The sequence below is a fragment of the Camelus bactrianus genome, chromosome X, assembly GCF_048773025.1.
Source record: "Camelus bactrianus isolate YW-2024 breed Bactrian camel chromosome X, ASM4877302v1, whole genome shotgun sequence".
NCBI classification, from domain to species: Eukaryota; Metazoa; Chordata; class Mammalia; order Artiodactyla; family Camelidae; genus Camelus; species Camelus bactrianus.
Window position 1 is genome coordinate 32,667,591 of NC_133575.1, and position 22,451 is coordinate 32,690,041.

The following is a 22,451-nucleotide window of genomic DNA, read 5'->3' on the forward strand; positions in this document are numbered from 1 at the left end:
ACAGAATTAGTGTTTTGAAAAGGGATGGCTTAGGTGTGGAAAAATAGATAGTACAATATAGAAAACAATTTATATTAGATTTTATGAAACAGAACATATAGGAGATAAATACAATTTAGCTATTTTTAAAAAATCCTGCCAGGATCCTGAAAAGATATTTACACACCCGCATTTATTGCAGCATTATTCACAACAGTCAAGAGGTGGAAGCAACCCAAATGTTCACTGACAGATGACTGGATATAGGAAATGTGCTATAGACATACAATGGAATAGTATGTAGCCTTAAAAAGAAGGGAGTCCTGTCACACACTACAACATGGGTGAACCTCCAGGATATTATGTTAAACAAAATAAGCCAGTCATAAAAGGACAAATACTCTATGATGTGACTGAAATGAATTATCTACAAATTCAAAATCATAGAAAGTAGAAAGAAAGTTGCCAAGGGTCGGAGAAAAGGGAGGGGAGATTAATGCTTAGTGGGTATAGAGTTTCAGTTTTGCAAGATAAAAAATTTCTAGATATAAACACAAGTATATTTAACCCCACTGAACAATATAAATATACTTTACACTACTAAACTGTACATTTAAAAATAGTTAAGATGGTTAGTTTAGTTCTATGTGTTTTTTACAACACACACACACACACACACACACACACACACACACACACGAAATTCCTCCCAGACCAATACAGTAATCATCTTCTTTCTCAGAGGCTCTAGGAGGAAGTAAAAACTACAGTATTTTTACTTTAGCAATTTAAAAATATTCTGTCTCATGTATCATATTTACAACAAACTAAAAGTTCTGGAGAACATGATGTTTAGAAGAGTGTATGTGCCCAGAAATAAATCAGAATGTTAGATAAAGCCCAATGAGTTAAATATTATTTAGTGTAAAGTAAACAAAGCTCTAGGGTAACAATTATGCAGAGGATAATAACTAACTTTTCTTCATTTCAGATGACAAAAAAGGGGAAATGGCATTAAACTACAGGGCCAGCAGTTACACAGATGGACAGATAGTGGTTAAATATTGGACTAGGACCAAAACAAAAACTGCAGAATTACTTCATTATTTTCTCTAACATATAGGAGATTATTTCAATTTACTTGGGAGAGTTTATCACAGTGATAAAAAGGAAAGAAGACCATCACAAATTTCATCTAGTCCTAAAATTACAAGATTGTTTTAGAAAATAAATCCAAGGTCTTAAATGAATACATGAAAATATACTAAAATAATGTATAGCTCAAATAAAATTTTTAAAAATTAAATAACAAAATAATTCATTACTCATGTAACTATAATGCAATACAGAAATGCCATTTTATATGAATAACTTAATTTCTAAAATGAATCCAGAAAGAAAGAAAAATTAAATGCTTGTGCTTTAAAAGTCTATATAGCATATTATGTATCATTTCTTAGGAAAAATAGAAAATGCCTATTTCTGCTTAGAATTTATAAAACTTCTTTCTTTGGAGGGATAAGGGCAAACTTTCCACAACTGTCAAGGTGGAAAGTATTCACATAAAAGATAGAAATAATTTCTTAAAGTGTTGCTTGAACTTAAAGGTAGAGTTGTTGCATAGTGGTGGGGCTTTTTAATATTTTCACAAGGAGTCTGAGGGTTATCATATTGAAAAAAGAAAGAAAAGAGAAAAAAAACACACACCTATTACCGCATGCAAATATAAAAAAAAAGAAGATAACCTCAACCAATTGCACCACAACCGGATGAAGGAGCCCAGCTGACACATGAAGACGAGTCTGCGTCTAGGGAAGCGTGGGGCTCAGCTCCTTGTGCTTCAACAGAGCCTGAACTGTGAGTATGCCTTGATTCCAACTGCATAAATGATCCTTCTTTTCAGGTATAGTTTGACTATCTGAATATTAAAAACAAAACCTGCTTCATGGTGACTAGCAACCCTTTGCTTCTAGAACCCTGAGTAAACTGCTTGAATCATATTTCTGCCTTGACTTAAAATAAGGCTGTGTCTTCTTAGTTACTTGAAGTACTTTAGGATACTGGAGGTATTTAAGCTCATACTATCAACACTGTCACACTGTTTATACTGTATTTTGTATACTGCCACAGAGACTTGCAGATCTACTTGAATCAATTAAAAGTTTTTTTCCTACGCAACAAATTTTATTTCCAGTGTATTATAAGTGATCTATAACTTATTAACTTTATTAAGTTCTGCTGTCTCCCTACTTTCAATGATAGTATTTTCTTTATTATATTGCTTCTATTTTATGGTAATTACCAGACCAATTAAATTTGAAGTTTCATGTTTCCAAAGTTAATATGATGAATATTAGAGAAAAGAAAAAGCAAGATATGCTTTAGTTAATTCACCTAAAATTTAAAAAGTTTTTTTAGCCACAGTTAAATTTATAACAAAACCTAATGTACTACTAATAGTATTTTTTCCAAACTAACATGCTTTTAATTTTCATTTTGTATGCAGCAATTAATGCAGTTTTTTGAAGCATGGCCTGAATGATTCAGTCATTATCAAGTCAAATTACAATGTAAAAAAGGCTGCTACCATTGCCAAATAGGTATGTATTTTAACATAGCAGTGTGATATTTTTCACAAACATGCCCAAACGCGTTTCCTCATGGAGGCCACAGTGAATCTGTTGGGTACTACCCTCCAGTACAGAAGCTCCTATAGGAGCCAGGTGAAAATTCACCAGCCAGGGGAGGGTGGTGCTGGTGGGTACAAAGCAGCACTGACACAGAGTTGCAATCTTCAGGATTTGTCAAGTAACAACATTAAAAACCATTAACCATTTACTCTCAGAAAACCACTGTGACCACTTCACCTGAGTCACAAGTAACGTCCACTGGGAAATTGGTCTAGTATGTGAACACAGTGGTATGTTTCTTATCTTTGCAGGCCATTCTTAACAAATCAAATTAGCACTTTTTGAAACATCAATAAATGGCCTGAGGAACAGCAAGTGATCGACACATTGTAAAGGAGGCAAAAATCAGCCATTAAATTCAAAACAGAATCTTATCTGCTAATTTGATAATAAATGACTGGACACTAGCCATCTAATGCAGGGTTCTAAATGATGGCTACTATCACTTTTCAAACAAATGCATTACTTTGCTTTGCTCTCTTTGAGCTTGAAAATAAAGCAAAACCAGAAAGGGTTATTGGTGATCTTGTCCAACTATTATTTATTTATTTTATTTGTAGATTAGAGCTGAGGCAAATGGTTTCAGGCTATGTGCTTTGAGCTAACAGCTTTCTAGAAACATCTTGATTATGACTATCAGGCCTAGAAGTAAGTTTGAAAAGACATGCTCTGGGGGATGGGCTGAACATTCTGAGGAATGATTTGTGGTTCTATAAACTCTGGACCTATTTACTTACTATAATGGACAAAGCAAATGAAAAGACTAGTACCTTTTCCAAAGAGGTAAAGCTAAATGACATAATCTCTTCTTCAAATTGCTAATGTGGCTTATGTTAAAGGAATCATGTCAAAATACTGCTGATAGAACTCATCACTAGTAAAGAAAATGCTGATCATATGTGATTAGGAGGAGCAAGGTTTGGTGAAAAGGATCATGGGTTCTAAAAGCCAGACAGATCTGAGTCTCCATTTGGGTACTGCCATTTAAGAGCTGTGTGGTCATGGGTAATAATCATAACATCTTTATCTTTAATATCCACCTCACACAGTTATTATAAGGATTATGTAAATGAAATAATATAAATGTGCTTAACATACTGTCTGGTACACAGCAAATGCTAAATAAATATTAGTTAATGGTTCAATCATCTAGCTCAAGGGTTCAATTTTGACTGCACATTAGAATCCCCTGAGGAGCTTTTAAAGGAAACCATTGCCTGGAGCCCATTCCAGACCAATTAAATCAGAAGATCTGGGGATGGAGCCAGGCACTGGTATCTTTAAAAAGCCCTCAAGAGGATTCTGATATGCAGCCAGGACTGAGAGCCATGAGAGTCTCTTCTATACAGTACCCAATTGTGGTAGTCTCAAAAAACATCTCTGGTGGTAAGACTCTTATTGCCTCCCAAGATAGACTGTTTCATTCTAAAAAAGCATTTCCTTAAAAGGAGGCAACATCTGTCTCTGCAATTTCTACTCACTAGTCCTTGTTCTGCTTTCTGAAGACATATATCACAAGGTGAAATTCTTTTCTCTGTGGCCTTGAAAGCGTTCGCATCTCCAGGTGCCTTTTCCTTCCACTCGCTCCTATGACATGATTTGGGCTCTGTGGCCTTTTCTGAATGTGCTGCTGAGGATGAAACATTGTATTCCAGATGGAACCCTAACAGCTTAGGACAGAACCAGATTAGGGGTGGCAGTCTTCATGTAAGAAACTCCATGGCTAAGAAGTCAACCAAAGAAGGGTTAGTTTTTGTTGTAGTCACATCACACTACGTATCTGGCAACTGCAGTCATTGCAATTGTGCTCCTGTTAATGCAGCTAAAGCCCCTCCTGTACTTGAACAGTTGGTTTTAATATCCACATGTAGGACTTTACTTGCTTTTCTACTAAACTCTCTTTCATTCCACAGTATTTATTGTGCTAATAAGCACTTGGTACGCAGAGGCAAACAAAACAGACTTGTTTCTTAACCCTAGCGGAGTCTACAGTGTGGAGAAGAAAAAACTTCCTACAGTTTCGAAAGTCCTTTTAGCTGTCTGAGCTCTCCACACCATGTCACCTGTCATGCCTCAGCTCACTTTCATCAGTGGCGATGCGATGTTTCTACCTTAGCCTCAGCCAGCTCCCTATGTGACCACACAACACAGGTCCGTCTACCGGGGCCCTTCTCCTCTTCCCAGTAATCTGCACTGCATGGCCAGCTCCGTTTTTGGCAGACTGCCATTCTTCCTAGATTGCCCTTTCCTTTTAGAATTTCAGGTCACCAGAAAACATGCCTGTATGTTTCTATAAACTTTGTGAAATCTGTCTTCCTGCAGTTGAGACACTAGACTCAGTCCTCTTGCTTCCCTCCCTCCGCTGTCCTGAGCTCTGGAGACAGACTCTTACCAGGGGTTACATAACTTCCTCTTCACCAGCCAGTTCCTCTTCCTGGGATTCAATTCCACCCCCCTTTACAAAAATTTAAACTGGAACTTCATGTTCTACTAAAATGGTTTCTTCTTGATGAAATTATAGGTTAGCATTTTAAGAAAGGCTAAGTTCTTCCAAATGTCTTTTCTCTGGGTACAATGTCAAATCAGGATATTAGTTATGGTAATTCAAATCCATTTTACATGATAGCTTTCCAAGTTTGAATGCACACTCCTAAAAAAATGTTTACTGAGAGCAGGGTTTTTGTCTTGTTTGCCTTCATTTTCCAAGTAGTATTTACCCAAGTGTGAACTATTACTAAAATGAAATGAACCGAAAGGTGTTCTTTTTTTAAGCTAATTTTCACTGAGTACTTTGTTCTGTGACAGAGTAAAGAAAAGAACAGTTTTCTTGTCTGTAGAATGGATTTTTTCATTTCTACAGACAAGAAAACTAAGGCTTAGGAAAGATTAAGGTGTTTGCCCAAAGTCACAGAGTTAGTTAGGTATGATTTTGAAAACCTTGCCCTGAATGTCTTTATTACACGTGCTAAGAAGCTTCTGTACAGAAACAGGGCAGCCACTCTAAGAAAGGAATGAGATGAGATCCCCTGGGACCCACTCCTCACACCTTCTAGCTCTTTATGGTGGCCTCTCAGCCTGAGCTCTTCACAGCTGTCAATGCCTACATGAGAGCCAATGACAACCAGCGCTGCTAACATTCTCTGCAGCCACAAACAAGTGGAATTCATTCACACACTGTCCTAGCAAGAGTCTCAAACTACCCAGCCCAGGCATATTTAAGCTGCAGTTACTTGCTTTTAAAATCTTAGACTGCACATCCTGTTTCCCACCTACATTATCACTCTATGCTCTGGGCTTCCAATCTAACTGGCGGCCGTCGCCATCTGACTGGGTTTAGTTTGGCTACTTTGCTCTCCCGTGTAGTGCTACAAGTCTTCCCAGCGAGGCAAGTGTTGTGCTGTCTTGTTCTGCTACATTAATTGCACGCCCCTGAAGGCAAATGATTTTAATACCCTCAACTTGGTGTTAGGTTGAAAAGGAAGAAAACTCAGACCCCCTTCCTCTATTCCCGCTACGGAATGAGCAACTGCCACAGTTTATCTGTCACACACCATGTTGCAACATGTGTCAAAATGAATGAATGCCACCTATGAGGGAAAGAGACGAGCAGGAAGCTGGACAGGGGCCAGCAGTGGGCCCAGCCCACACATGGCTGCAACCACCTTTACGGAAATTGATACTCATCTTCAAAAAATATGAGCAGTCATTTCACCTCTATCTCCATTCCCATAACAATTTCCCTAAGAAAAGATGATTTCATAGTTCAGTTATTTATTTTAATATAGTAAATGAAACAAACCTTGAACATTTACCACAGCCATAGGAAAGGTTAGAGCAGGACATTCCATAGATTCTGCTCTATTTGCTGTGTGTTTTGTGATACCTACAAAACTACATGTATTGTGTAGACATCCAAATGGTCCGAAGTAGGATAAAAGGCAAGTTTCTCACAATGTCTGAAAGTAAATCATGTATTACTTGCACATTGAGCTAAAGTGATTGTTACTGAAATAACAGACGACTCATTCAGTGTTTGGCATTCTGTTGCAGGGAAAATCTGAAGACATAAAGGCTACTCTCTAGGAACATGTCATTTAGCAACTTCACTTTTTGATCCCTAGAGAAGACAATGAGAAGTCACACGGTAACAATGACGACTACTGCAGTCAGCAGCTGGCCTTGCTCCTCCCAGGAAGTGCACTTTGTAACTAATCATAGCGTCCAATCGCCACACAACTTCTCGGGAGCATCCAATTTTACTGCCTGTTCCATGGATGAAAAATTACTCTCTACTGTGTTAACAACATTCTACTCTGTTATTTTCATCCTGGGCCTGGTTGGAAACATAATTGCCCTCTACGTGTTTCTGGGTATCCACCGAAAAAGAAATTCCATTCAGATCTACCTTCTTAATGTAGCCATCGCAGACCTCTTACTTATCTTCTGCCTCCCTTTCCGAATAATGTATCACATTAACCAAAACACGTGGACACTAGGTGTGATTCTTTGCAAGGTTGTGGGAACACTATTTTATATGAACATGTATATTAGCATTATTTTGCTTGGATTCATCAGTTTGGATCGCTACATCAAAATTAATGGATCTATACAACAACGGAAGGCAGTAACAACCAAACAGAGTATTTATGTTTGCTGTACAGTATGGATAGTTGCTCTTGCTGTATTTTTAACTATGATTATTTTAACCCTTAAGAAAGGAGGTCATAATTCCACAATGTGTTTCCACTATAGAGATAAGCATAATGCAAAAGGAGAAGCAATTTTTAACTTCATTCTTGTGGTAATGTTCTGGTTAATTTTCCTACTAATAATCCTTTCATATATTAAGATTGGCAAGAATCTATTGAGGATATCTAAAAGGAGGTCAAAATTCCCTAATTCTGGTAAATATGCCACTACAGCCCGGAATTCCTTTATCGTGCTTATCATTTTCACTGTATGTTTCGTTCCCTATCATGCCTTCCGATTTGTCTATATTTCTTCACAGCTAAATGTGTCGTCTTGCCATTGGAAGGAAATCATTCACAAAACCAATGAGATCATGCTGGTTTTCTCATCTTTCAATAGTTGTTTAGATCCAGTCATGTATTTCCTGATGTCCAGTAACATTCGCAAAATAATGTGCCAACTTCTTTCTAGACGATTTCAAGGGGAAGCGAGCAGGAGTGAAAGCACTTCAGAATTTAAACCAGGATACTCCCTGCACGATACATCTGCTGGAGCTAAAATACAGCCTACTTCTTAAACCACTTGAGGTAAACTAATTAAAAAGAACAATAAAATACAGCCACTCCATTCCTTGAGGAACAAAAAAATTATGAAACAAAGCTCTAACATTACAAAGCTCAGAACTTTCCAAATTTCATTTCTTGTTTGTGATATTTCATTTGCTTTACTGTAAATTATTTCAAGGGAAAGCTTATACTCATTACTAGACTTTAAATCTGTATATAAAATCTTCTTAAAAATATTGTTAGGCTAACACTGTTAACATAGATTATACAGTTAAATGAAATTTATGGTTTTAACCACAGAATAATTCAAGAAAATGTCATAGTTTCTCAAGTTACTAAAGCTGTTATTCAAAATCAAGCACCTAATACTAATTTAAACTGTTTAAATATTAAATGACTTAAGGACCAGCTTATGTTTATTACCGTTTAAAAAGCTTGTATAATTTGTCATTGTATTCACTTATGCCTAAACTTCTATAACAGATGAAATGATAATAAAATTCTAATAAAAATGAAATCACCCCCTATCTATCACTACTTAGATAAAATGGAAAGAATTTAAATACATATGGTAAAAATCAAGCAACAGATGAGCTAAGAATTCATCAGCCCAGCAACAGGACTTAGAACTGCACCTTACTTAAGACAGATTTATAAACGATTCAGCCATCTTGGACCACGTGCTTTGATAGAGTAAAATTGAAGATGTGTACATTCTATGATCCAGCAAGTCCACTTCTAGGTATACATTTTACAGAACCACTCAAACATGTATACAAGAAAACATATGTAATGATACTAAATGACCTACTGTTCATAATACTAAACAATTGGAAATAACCTAAGTGAGTTTGCATTGGCAAAGGAATGGAGAAATAGACTACACCTGCATGCACCAACATGGGGAGTTCTCAAAAATAATGTTGAATAAAAATCAAACAAAAAACTGTGAAAGGGTATGTATCATATGAAATCATTTATATAAGATACAAAAACACGTAAAATAACATTCTTTATGGATCTATATATGCAATAAAAATATAAAATGTGTGGTAATATACACAACATATACACCAACTTAAGGTTAATGGTTATATCTTGAGAGATTTGAAGCAAATACGGCAAAATATTAATAATGTCTGTTAAATCTGTGTGGTAGTACATGGGTATTTGTTATATTATTTTTGGTATATATCTGAGTGTTTGAAGTATTTCAGAACAATAAAGAAAATCTGTAGATTAGAATTAAAAGGAACAAATTCTGAAATTTTCATGTATGTTCAAAAATAATTGGAGCTTAAGCTCTAAGAGGAAGGCCTTTATTCATTACTGACTGCCCAGAGCATAAAGCTGCATTGCCTGGCACCACGGAGATCAATATGTATTTGCTGAATAACTGAACGAATGAGTGGATGAATGAGACAGGGAGGGATGGAAGGAAGGCATGCTTAACAGAATCAGAAAAGTAGGTTATTTTGCTTTTTTCCTAAGTCAATGTATCTGGATATAACTGTATAGAACATCAAATGATTGAAATCAGGAGATGTCATTAAGGCAAGCATTCTCAAAAGTTTGGCCATTACCGTTCAGCTCTTTGATTACACACAACATCAGAATGCCATTGACTGAATATATAGAAGCCTGTTATGACAAACTAAGGATCTACTCATAAGTTTCTGTTACCAAGTATGAGAATTTTTTATAGCCAGAATACTTCAAACTTCTGGCAGGCTACAGACTGGAAAATCAACATTAAAGAGTAAGAAGAATTTTGTTAGGGCTGAATTTATTTTAACAAGATTTGGCTTGTATACAATTAGTGCTCAACTGAGCTGTATTTCATAAGTGCACACAAATGGTTGCATAAATAATAGGTCAAAGCAGAATTATATTTAAAAAACAAACATTTGAGAATAAAAATTGAAATTTGCAGAAAAATTAGAGGCTTGGGAAAAGTAATAAAATGTGTATTAATTACTTTGCTTTGACAACATCAATGAATACCACCAAACCGAAATTCAGAATTTCTGTTTGTATAATTTAAAAATATGACAATATTGATTTTCTCTCATGTTCTCAAAATTAATTTTTTTACATTACTGGTAAACATTTTATATCCCTACGTGTCTCTATTGTAAACATACAGTTTGAATGTTTAAATTACATTACCTACTATTATCATTAGCAGTAGTTTTATGGAACATTACAAGAAACATAAATACACTCATAATTCTACAAGCTGTCTCATTATTTATACTAAATGAGATGATCCCTATAAAGCCCTGCACAATGGCATTCTTAAAAAATAAAGTACATCGAGTCAATTCTTGCTATAATATTTGTAATAAAATAAATTTTGATAAAAGTCAACCTGTCTATAAGCTCATAATGGATTTTGTTTACTGACTGGAGTTTCACTAATAACATGCCTTAGAGTAGCCTGAATCCTGAGAACATTTCTAAAATTTTTAGAAAAACATGTTAAACTTACGAAATTTAAGGCTATTATGCATAAGCTTTCATTTCTTACTGAGCATTAGTGTACACGGGCAGGAAACACTGTCCTACCTCCCCCAAGCCAAGGTTTAGTTCTAGAAGCACACAGAAAAGGGACATTCAGAAGTACATACACATCCCTACCTTGCAAAAGAGCTTCACAACAAGTTTCTAAATAACACCTCACATATGCAAAACCAAACAAAGGCAAAATTAACTGCCTGGCTGCCAGAGTAAGACCTAAATGCTGAGTATTGCTATTAGTTTTGTAAAAGTGTTCTGTGCAGAGCCTGGTTTGATGGCAGTTGAATTTCTAAGGTCAGGTCACTAGAAAAAGAAAATTCTGTTCTAGTACAGAAGGTTTTATTTTCAACTGCTTTTTAAAATGGATTCTTCAGTCCTGCTGATATAAAAGAAGAACCAATATAATTACAGCTCTGTGAAGCAAAGCCTTACTGAAAGTTACCCACAAGAGAAAAACAGCATGAAATGGAGTTTTCTCAACAGGCAGTCTGGATTTTGTAGAAACATGTTAACAGGCTAATTATTTTTTAGCCTTTTGAAATATGAATGGAAACTTATTTCACCAGATATTAAAATATATTCTTATTCTTCATTAAGTCTAACACTGTGGAGCAGATACAAGAAGCAGCTTATCAGAGGGATGGAATGCATATCTCTATGCAGACCCTTAATGATATACAATATTATCTGGCAAATTAATCAGTCTCAGAAGGGTAGGAGCAAGAACAAATCAGAGGAAAACCAAAGATTCTGTTAGTCAAGATGCGTTAGAATCTTGCAAAAAGGGATTAAGTGAATTTTTAAAAAAGTTTTCTGAGTGGCTCTGATAAACTTTTTTCCCTCAGAGAGAATCACTTCATATCAAGGAGACATCACAAAAAGCACTGGGGAAGGAGGGAATGCATTAATAAATAGTGCTGTATTTATTTAAAATAAAAAGCCAATTTATAGCCTCACTTCATATCACACTAAAAAAAAAGTGGATCAAAGAGTTAAATGTAAATAATGAAACCATTAGAAGACTTTAAAATGTATGACTAACTCATGTGTGGAAGGGAAAGAACTTTCTATTAATAAAATAGGAATAACTGTAGGAGAAAACGGATAGATTTGACTTTAGGAAGTAGATTTTTGGGGTCAAAAAACATAAAAGCAAAAACACAAAGTGAGAAAAATATTCACAACAGTATGACATTTACTGGAGAGTAAGGCACCAACAGACACCATAAAGTTCTAAAGAAATTTGTAGTTTTGATGATAAGAAAGCATTTGAATCTCAGAATATAACCTGAATTATGTCAACTCGGATGAGACAGAAACTCTCACGAAGGCTGGTGTGGTGTCTTTTTTCATAGCCACATGACCCACCTGAGGACACATTCCTATAAGTGGCTGCTGTAGTGCCTCAGTTCAGTCCGGTTTTCAAATTAAGACCTTGAGGGCTGGCTGTGTGCTGGTGACAACACACTCAGAACCAGAAAGGAAGTGCTAGGTATGTCCTAAACTTCTACTTTGCCTCTTACTTCTCCCCTTCAAGTTCACATGCAAAGGAATGGGAAGCAAAGTAAAATATATTTATTTATGTGCCTTTTACTGTGCTGGGTGCTTGGCATGCATCATTATCATTTAATCCTCAGTGTGTTATGATGTAAGGATCAACTGTATTTTACATATGAGGGGATGCAAGCTGGTAGACTTTTACTCCATAGGCATTGTCTCTGCTAAGACAGTGCTTGTCATTTTCACTGCATTCTGCCCAAGGACAATGGTAATTATTGAGATGTCTGTTGCTTAAAAAAAAAAAAAAACAAAATCCCCCCAAACCCACAAATAGGCATTCATATGTACTTAGGGCAAAAATATTCTGTTTCTTACTCATCAAAACTGTGTGGTGTCAAAAAACCAAAATCTTAAAAGAAATCGTTTTCTAGCTATCACACATTTGTACACTCTGAAGGCTCTGCCTGAAACATGGACAATAACGCAGGACAAAAGCGTACAGGCTGAATAGAAGGAGGAAAAAAGAAATCAAATTAGAGGTCTCTCATTCTTAATAATTCTACTTTTGGCCCAGGAAATGCATAAAGAACCACCATAAAATGAGCTTTGGAAAAGGTTTCTAATCATGGTTTTGGATACAGAGAATCTCTTTTTGCTTTAGGAAGCCATGCAAGTTATTCCAGGAACAGCAGTGAACTGTTACAAGTTATACTCTGGTTTGGTAATTCCACATGTTATCTTTTTTCAGTTATAAAATATTTCAAACGTATAAAAAAATGGAAAAAAAAACCCCACTGTAACAGACAGCTAAGCACCCATCACCCAAAATTTACAAATGTTAAGTGTTTTGGCTCCATTTGCTTAACTGCTCTCTTGTACCTATACATAATCTGAAAAGTTAGATATACTAAAACTCATCCTGAGGTAGCCTCTTTCCTAAAGTTAGTGTATATTATTCTGATGTATATATTTACACTTTTATAACACACGTAAGTGGTATGCGTAACAATGTGCACTAGCTTTTGTTCTTAAAGTTTACAAATAGTATCTTACTATTATATTCTCTTGTAACTTTTCCCACTCAAATTATGTTTCTGTTGATACATGTAGGTGCCATTCATTCATCTTCACAGATGCACAGTGTTTTATCATGAGAATAAACAAGAGTTCAATTCTCCATTTCCCCTAACAATGGGCTCTTAGGTGGTTTCCACTTTTTTGCTCTTAGGAACCATGCTCAAGTGAAGTCTTTGTACGCCCTGTGCCCATGTGTGAAATTTCTCTACGGTCGACACCTACAAGGAGAAATGCTTGGTAGTAAATGGTATGCATATCTTCAATTTATCTCAGTTGTGACAAAGTGCTCTCCAAAGTGAACTTACCAATTTATCTACCTATCCCACCACTAAGAAGATAAATGTTCCTCTACCCACAACCTCACCAATACTTGATTTTATCAAATTTACTAATTTGTCCCAATCTGGGAGGTGTGAAATGGCATTTCCCTGTGGTTTTAATTGGCACTTCTCTGATTACAAGTGAAATGGAGCATCAGATTCTCACAGTGCTTTGTCCATTCAGGTTTCTCCTTGGGTGAATTGCCTATTCATAGCTACACGTCTCTGTCTTTCCCTTTAATGAGCTGCTTTTATTCTTTTCTTTCTTTTTTATTTCAAATTGTTGAAATAGTTCTTTACATACTCTGTACACCAATCTTTTGTTCTTTATATGGGCTGCAAACAACTTCTACCAGTATGGGACTTGTCTCTTACTTTGCTGATGGTTTCTTTTGCCAGATACCATAAGCAAAGGAAGACGCTCTCTAGTCAATAAATCTAGATGAACCCTGACCCTTTGAAATATATTCATCCCTCAAGGATCAAGCTAAAGAATTTGCTGATGGACTTATCTTATAATTAGATAGCTTGGCACTACAGTCAGAAACAGTACATAGAAGTGCAAGTGAGGTGTCCCCTGAGAACATAGAAATAGAAATGCTTGCTGAGAATTAAACTACAAAATTCAAACATCTGAGTACAACAGATATGCAAATGATTTTAAAGTGATAGAAAGTCTCCCAGACCAGGAGTTGATCTGTTAAATGTGTAGACATATTTTTAAAAAGATTTAGCCATTCACTAGCAGGTGGGGGAAAAAAAGGAGGGGGGACCAAGAAGATGTTAGTATTGCCTATTCAAACAGAGTCGGGCAGGAGGAGGTCGTGACCAGTGGACCAGAGTATCATCATCCCACTGGTAAAGCCATGGCAAGCCTTATGGTGGGGCTGGATCCAATGGGTCTTCTTAGCCCAGTGACATTAAACATTATTAAATAATGAACCGAGAGGCATAACAGACAGGTTAAAGGGCAGCTGCTGCAGCCAGACTGCCTGAGTCCAATTTCTGGCTCCACCACTTACTATGTCACCTTGGACAAGCTCTCTTTCCTCTACTGAGAAAACAAGAGTAATAGGAGTACCTAACTCGTAGTGTTGTTATGAAGACTGAATGAGTGAATAAATGTTCCTGGCCGGTAGGAAACATTCAATGTATGTTACTGAAATACTCAAACGCCAGGGAAAGGCAGGGGAAATAATACAATGGAATGGTCAGAAGCTGAAGGTAAACATCAGAACTAGGAAGCTACACAGTGGAAGCTGACCTGGGTCGAATGAAGTGCGGGGGGAGGCACTTACAATGGGGAACTGAACTTCAGCTTTCACTGCCAATAGCACTGTCCAGGACAGGCACGGTAGCAGACCCACTCTATTTTGTGTGAGTCAGAAGCATACTCTGAAACTTGAGCAAGTAGAAGAGGAGAGGACACCAGAAGAAGGACAGTTTTAAAGAATGGGATTAAAGCAGAAGGCTAAAGGAAAGACATCTGTGCAAAAATGTGCATGTGCGTAGCTGCAGGGAGCGAGCTGAAAGAGGACCAGTGAAGGATGAGGATTGCAAGCAGCATGTTTCACCAGATTGTAGGAGAGGGTATTCTAACAATTGCAGATCTCAAATGGAATAGAAAGCCAGTGAGTCGTTTGCTAGTAGACCTGTTCCAATATAGTATGAGTCCTCAGCAGGCTGGGAGGGTAACAAAGCATTTCGAGCATTTAGTAAAATTTGGATGAGATGTTCTTTAGATTCCTTTAATAGAAGTTTTGAGTTTTACAGAACAGTCAACACCTTAAAAATGAGTGGCAACCAGGGGCCACCTGGGATCTTGTTGCTTCATCAGGTTGTACCAACACAGTCATGCCCTCAGGGCTACTCAGGTGGGTACAGCTGGTGGGGGTGGAGGAGGGAGTCTGCTTGTTGTATGGTCAATGGTCCCCAAGCAGCTTCCCAGAGTTTTTTTTTTTTTTTTGTAGTGGATTTGGCCCCTGCTCCTTGCTCAGCACACCATAGGCATTCATTAATATTTACAGCTAGAGAGTCTGTTTAAACTTTATCTAAAATAATTTGATGGATTTTGGGAGCTTTGTGACATTTATATTAGGTGCTAAGGTTTCTTTGCTTTCTGACACTTGGCTTCGTTCTCTGTAATCAGAGTGGTCAAACAGGTCACCGCACTGCATCCTGAAATGGGGACAAGGCACCTTCGTTGTAAAACTGACTCAATAGCATAAACTCAGGTGGGAATGGTAATCATTCTGATGTGCTATATTTTTACATTTTATCCAGTGACAAACTTCTGGACCAAAAGATTTGAATGCCTTCCATTAACGCTGCTGGCAATGCTGTTACAGACCCTTTCCTGTTACAGACATTTCCTTTCTACGTTTCCTGCCTCTTCTCATGTTGTATCACCCACCACAACTTTCTAGTGTCCTCAATCCTCCCACCCGTTTTTTTTTTTTTCCCTTTCCTGTACTCAGCATCACCTCTTTCTCTTCCCCAATTCAGTTTTACCTCTTATTTTCTGACTTTCTCTTTTAATTGCCTGTCTCACAATTTAGTACCCTTTTCTCTTATGTGTCCCCTGATCTGTCAGAAGCAGAAATGCTTCATTATTTGTGTGGAAATTTGGTTTGTATTCAAAAGAAGAACACTGTTTCTGCTATATTAAAAACAACGCTCAGCTGGTTGCAAAGGGAACTGATGAGGTTTGCATGCATGTTCATATTCAGTTCCCCTTTGTGGCCAGTGAGACTTGAAAAACACTGGAACACACAGGGTCAGCTCTTGTGCAGACTGATTATAGAGTTCCAAATATATGTGGCAAGTAGTGAGAGGAGTCAGCTAAGTAAGTAAATGAGGGTCTCATGCTCTGACAGTTGGCATTTGTGATCCTGCAAATTACTAAACCTCCAGTACTAAGCACAACTTGGCATGGGGGGGTGGGGGGGAAGCTACCAAAGGGGCAAGCCAGACTCATCATCTTTCTATACCCTTTTACACTCTACTATTGCAGATGTCAATTAATCACCCAGTTCTTAGGATCAAGTTAGCAGACAGACTTTTCTTCTAGTTTTACTGAAAAGCTAGATTAGTATTCTGGAAATAGAAAAGAAAGAGCTATTTACAGAGGATTAAAGAGTACAAAGGAAACAGCATGAATTCATGATATATTAAAAGGTGTATTAAAAGTAAGAAATAATCAAAAGAAAATAATAGCTCCAAGACCCGAGTGGAGCACAGTGGGTATCCCTTTTCTTTTTGGATATTATCCAAGAAACAATGAACTCTGAGGTACACATACTATATTAATCCCCAAGGAAGAGCCAATGCACTATACTTTAGGAAAAAAATATAAAAATCTAGTTAGGACATTGCAATCACAAGCACATTAAATGAAATGTGGTAGATTAAAATTCTCCGCAGCGCTTCTCATGCAGACATGGAGCCTCTGCCCACCTCTTGAGTCTGAGCAGGTATTGTGACTTGCTTTGACCAATTAAAAGTGGTGGACATTGTATGGCATCTGAGCAAGGCCTAAGAGGCCTCACAGCTTCCAGTTTTGCACTTTTGAGACCCTGAGACCAACATGGTGTAAAGAACCCAGGGTGAAAGATCACACGGAGAAAGATGATCAGACTGTACAACCATCTCAGCTGAGGCTCCAGACATGAGTCGAGGTCCCTGTGGACCATCCAAGCCTCAGCTGAGTTGCCAGATAACTAAGAAGCTGCATGAATGGCCCCAGGTGAGACTGAAAGAACTGTCTAGCTGAGCCCAGGACCAACTGCAGGACTGAGAGTGAACAGATGGCTGTTGTCATAAGCCACCAAGTCTAGGGGTGGTTCGGTATGCAGCAATAGATAAATGATGCATATAATGCATATAAAACACAAAGTATGTGTACCATTAATTTCTAAACAGGTGACAACAAATATAGTAATTTCATTAACAAAAAAGACAACGCCTCAAATTATTTTGTTTGAAAGCTGTGTGTGTGCTCGTGCATGTGTCTGTGTGTGTATCTGGGTGTGAGAGAGAAGGGGACTTATCTATTTTACAAACCACTGCAGGGTGGGGAGTGGCAGGGTTACTGAAGATTTAGTATCTCTGTATTGTCAGAGATAAAACAAGCATATGCTGGATAATGAGGCAACTGAATAGACATGACACGTTTTCATTACAAGCCTTTTAGTAGGACTTGACTTTTAAAAACTATGTCCATGAATTGCTATGGCTTTAAAAATAAAGTCTAAAAAGCTAAAAGATATGAGAAAAACTTTCACATAATAAAATGTCAGACTTTCTTTTTACCACCAGGATAACTGTGGCTGTGAATGATTTTACAAAGGTGACTCTTGGTATAATCACTCGTACAAAACGAAACAAAATGAAACTCCAAAAGACGTAGCCTGTTAAAGGCAGATGAGTGTCAACGGGTTTTCATCTTGAGGACAGAAATCCATTGTCCATATCATTACTTGTATTCTATCAGGTGTAAAGTGTTTCTCAGCTACTAAAGTAAAGTTTATCATTTTGTTAGAGCTTAAAAGAAACTAAACTTTTAAACTGTTCGACGTTTCTAGCTGGAAAATAGTGCAAGGTGGGCAGTTTATGCTTCAGCAGCAGAAGAGGTTTAACTAGGGCTGGTGATACACTGCCCTCTGCTGGCCAAAGCATTGCCAAAGAAATGATTATCTACAGACTTGAACCCTGGTTTCTTCTTTCCAATTTTCTCTACCAGATATTTCTGGAGATATGGAATCCCAGAGAACTTGTATTTCCTGGATTCAGTATTTTATTTGGAGGTCTATTAAAACAACACATTTTAGGCTGGCTTTTTAAAAATTTATTTATTTGGGGGGGAATTATAGGCTGACTTTTGATGGAGGAAGAGACCACATGGTAGTATTAGAAACTATGCCACATATAGTATAATTTGAGAAATATCTAAAACACCAAGACTTGTTTAGAGTGATACCTTAAAATGACTACTTCAAGTCTAATGTATCTCCATCTGTCAAAACATTACAAAGATGCAACCACCAATATAAGCAATGATTTAGGCAAGGACCATCAATAAACACTAAAATCCACTGGGTGAGAGGGAAAAACCATATTCAGAGAATCTCAAAATATGACCCTCAGATTACTTATCAATTACGAAGGGGAAAAGTACCTGTACAATGAGGAGCTGACAGCAATGAGTAAATTTTCAGAATGAAAACTAGAAACAGGTATACAAGCGAGATACATTTTTGGTCACTGGGGATACTTGGTCACCTTTTCTAAAACAACAATCCAGATTCCAGTAGCAGCTCTGGATGGGCTCTGAAGTCGCACCATCGGGGTTCAAATATAGGCCCTACAATATACCAGTTATCTTATCATCAATAAGTTATTTACCCTCTATGGACCTAAATCTTCTCATCTAGAAAATGACAGTAATAAATGGTATTCATCTCAGAGATATTTCCATTAAATATTGTAACAACTAAATGAATTTCTATATATAAGTACTTCAGTGGTTATTATTTATTATTATTATACATTTTCTAAAAGTGGTTCTCAGGGAAGCTTGTTACTTCAATACTTGGGGCTCTTAATAAGACAAAATAAATCTAGAAATTAATAGGTACAGAAGGTAAGACCTCAGATACCCAACTCTTCCTCATCTTCCCTTGACACCCCTCTCTTTTTTTCTCTTGAATAAAGACAGGAAGTGATATGGAGCAGGGGGGCTTAACCTCAAGACAATTTAATCTAGAAATTCCAAAGAAGTGATTGGTAATAAAATAGCCAGGAAACCTTGGTCTTGGGAAGAAAGGGACAGTGGTGAGGGTTCTGGGCACTGATACATGATGCCTTTTTAATTCCCTGTATCTCAGTGCAATCCAACTCATTATTTCCCAGGGTATAGGTGTATGTATGTGTTTTGCACCTGTGGCAATATGATTGCTTACATTATTTTTTACAATTCTACCAAGTGCTTCATTTTCAGAAATTTTAATCTACTTTTGGCTTTTCAAAGAACTTGAAAAAAAAAGGTCGATTATGAAGCATGATATGAACCAAACTTAACTGACTCAATGTTGAAATTCAAAATTTGACTGTCCTCAAAAATATTTTTGCCTCTTCTAATCCAACGCTAAAGTCTCCCTTTCCTTAAACCTGCTAACTTCCCATTTGCTTTCCAACTCCCACCTCTGAAGTCATTCCAATTCTAAAGACTGCCACCATGTTTCTATCGTGTGCATTTCTAGAAGACAGTGTCTATCCAGTGCATTCAAGCCTCTGTGGAGAGACAAAAGGCAAAGATGAAGTATAGTGAAACTCTGAATGGCTGGTCCATTTATGTTTTGTCATTAGACCTTTCTTCCAAGGCTTATCACTTCTCTGTGCTATTATAAATTTCCAAACTTTGGGCCATAGTTTCTGCTGTTTCAAAATAGTTTTTAAGGGAAATACTCCCATGGTTGGCTGAGAAACCAGCTTGTGGAACAAGCAGAAAATCTTCACATCCTGATTAAGGGTGGGACGGCCATGATTACAGCTGCTTGTAGTGGGTGGCGAGAGCCTGCGCGCAGAGACAGACACAGGGCTGTGGCCAGACACCACATCCTGAAGAGAGCAGGGGGGCTCAGTGTGCCTTGAGCAAACCACAGCTCTGACTAAGAGAGCTCAGCTTCACTCCTCCTAAAGGCAACCACTGGTTCGGGTGTGCAGTGAACTGGATAAAGGCTTCCACTGTCCCCCACCCCTCCTTGAAGAAACTATCTTTTGAATGTGATGTTCTCCTGTGGACTATATAAGGCATGTCTTCTCTTCCCACATCCAGCCTCCCGAGGGGTCAGAGAAGAGTATTTAAAAGACCAACCATCGCAACTTTAGAAGACTCGAGCTTGGGTAGCCCCAAATAACTGTCTAATTGAAGCACAAAGTTCTGGTATGACTGAGCTGTCCTGTGTCCTCTGGGTTCTGACTCCAAGGCAGGTTGAAAAGGTACCCTAATCCTAACCCCAATAATCCTTGTGAGTCAGGAAAGCTCTCATGCACCCCTGGTGAATACAGCTCACTACAGGTTGGCAAAATAATTTACAGCATGCGTGCCCCTTGAACCATTCTTACTGAACCACTCCAAACGAATTCTGAGGCCAGAGTTAAAAACACACTTCATACTCAAACAAATATTTCAAAAGCAGGAAACTTCACACAAGGCAGGAATGACACTCTGGGGAGCTGCTCTAACATCTCAAGGAGTAAATCATAAGGGTCAGAGCAGAACACACAGGAGGCCAGTATTTGGTGGATGATACAGGAAGTAATTAGAACAGTTGGGCAGGAGCATTTAGACTTGGATAACAGAAGCAGAACTTTGAAGAGCAGATGCACGAGAAAGATAAATGAGAACCCAAGAAAACTATTGGTGACCTGAGTGAGAAAAGTTCAAGGAGCTACCTTTACAGAGAACTTGCAATTTTTAAAATTTCTGCCTGATGAGTTATGTTTTTGTTAATCTTATATTCTCTGACATTTATACTTTTGACCAATTGCAATAATATTTCCTAGTATCTTAGAAAAATGGAAATAAAAATTTCTTTATATTTCAATTAGGGAACTCAAAATAACTTAAGTCATAAAGAATTTATACTGATATTGATGGGATTAAAAAAGTAGCTTAATGAAGTCCAAGGTTTTCAAGAATAGGAAAAAAATTGGGTTTGAGTTCTTCCATAGTCAATTCTGCTACCTCAGAGCCTAGAACAGGAAACCCTGTCTGAATGAAGTTAAAAAGCATACAAAACTTGACTCCAGTTTCCCTATAATAAGGTACCCTAGAGAAAAACCATTATTTCTGCTAAGGCAGAGGGTGAGGTTGGAAAAAAAAAAAAAAACCAAACACATGCTTTAGAGTTAATTTACTAGTTGTGCCACCTTGGGCATGCTATTTAACCCTTTGTAACTCAATGTCCTCATGTGTAAGACAGGACTACCACCACCCATTGTTAGGGCTCTTCTATGGAAAATGCTCTGCCTGGTACTGGCACAGAACTGCTGTTTACTATGTGTTCTCTTCTCTTTCCTTCTAGTTCTCCTGGCCTGTCAGAATCACTTTGATTCACTGTTTTCTCCCTTTTCTCATTTATAGAGCATTTAAAGTCTGTACCATACAACATGTATTAATCTGAATTCTTGGCTTGCTTGTGGAATCTCTTGAATTTCCAGAGACCCTGAATTAGCTTGTGGCTAATATATCTCTTCTGTAACCTCCACACTCCACTAGAAACACAGCAGGGACTCCAATAAATATTTGTGAAGTGAATTGCACTGTTTAAGAAAACTATAGTGCACTAAAAATCAAAATAAAGGAAGAAATGGCAAAAATTACACCGATACAGGCAGTCTTGCCTGATAAATTATCAGTTGTCTGACCATCATTTTAAGCAGTACTTCTGACTCTTCCTTGGTTCAAAGGTTGACCGACATCTGCATTAGCCGGTTTCCAAGATGGCTCCCAACAACCATCATCTCCTGATATTTATCCCTCCCACACTGAATTACTGCTAGTCCCGTGTGACCAACAGAATACTACAAAAGTGACAGTGTTGACTTTAGAGGCTAGATCAAAAAAAGGCACTGCAGCTATGACCTTGTTCTCTTCATTCGCTTACTCTGGTGGTAGCCAGCTACCATGTTGTGAGGACAGATGGTGGTTATGACCTTGGGCAAGTTATGTGACCTTTCTGAGGTTCATTTTCCTTACTCTTAAAATGAAGATACTTATTTCATACTACTTACTTCATTGGGTATTGTGATTATTAAATAAGACATGCATGTAAAGCACAGATCAGGATGCCTGGCACATAATACACTTCCATGAAATGCAGCTAATAATGGTGGTGGTCCTAGAAGCTGCAGTAGCAGCAGCTGATTGGATGTGAGATGTGAAAGCAAGAGAGGAATTGAGGATGACTCATAGGTTTGGGGCTTGAATAACCTTAGAAATGATGGCATCATCTTCTGAGTTTGAGGACAATGGAAGATAACTTGTGGAGAGAAAGGATATATATATATATATATAGGTCCTATATATATATATATATATATAGGAC

General features: G+C 37.5%; 2 protein-coding genes across 10 annotated transcripts in view; one reads left to right on the forward strand and one right to left on the reverse strand.

Moving 5' to 3' along the window:
* The window catches only part of CASK (calcium/calmodulin dependent serine protein kinase), a 314,565-nt gene that overhangs the window by 125,645 nt on the left and 166,469 nt on the right, over window positions 1-22,451 (reverse strand). The window lies entirely within an intron of this gene.
* Window positions 1,590-10,294, forward strand: GPR34 (G protein-coupled receptor 34). 2 transcript variants are annotated; one of them, XM_010964001.3, is made up of 3 exons: window positions 1,590-1,836; window positions 2,486-2,579; window positions 6,720-10,294. In XM_010964001.3, exon 3 carries the CDS (start codon window positions 6,799-6,801, stop codon window positions 7,933-7,935), a length of 1,137 nt encoding a protein of 378 aa, XP_010962303.1. In that variant the 5' UTR covers window positions 1,590-1,836; window positions 2,486-2,579; window positions 6,720-6,798; the 3' UTR covers window positions 7,936-10,294. The 2 variants fall into 2 exon arrangements, with proteins under 2 accessions (XP_010962303.1, XP_045379323.1); XM_045523367.2 differs by having other exon boundaries at window positions 1,813-1,882.

Coding starts and splice junctions, on each gene's coding strand:
- GPR34 (XM_010964001.3), top strand. CDS start 6,799: ATGAGAAGTCACACGGTAACAATGACGACTACTGCAGTCAGCAGCTGG.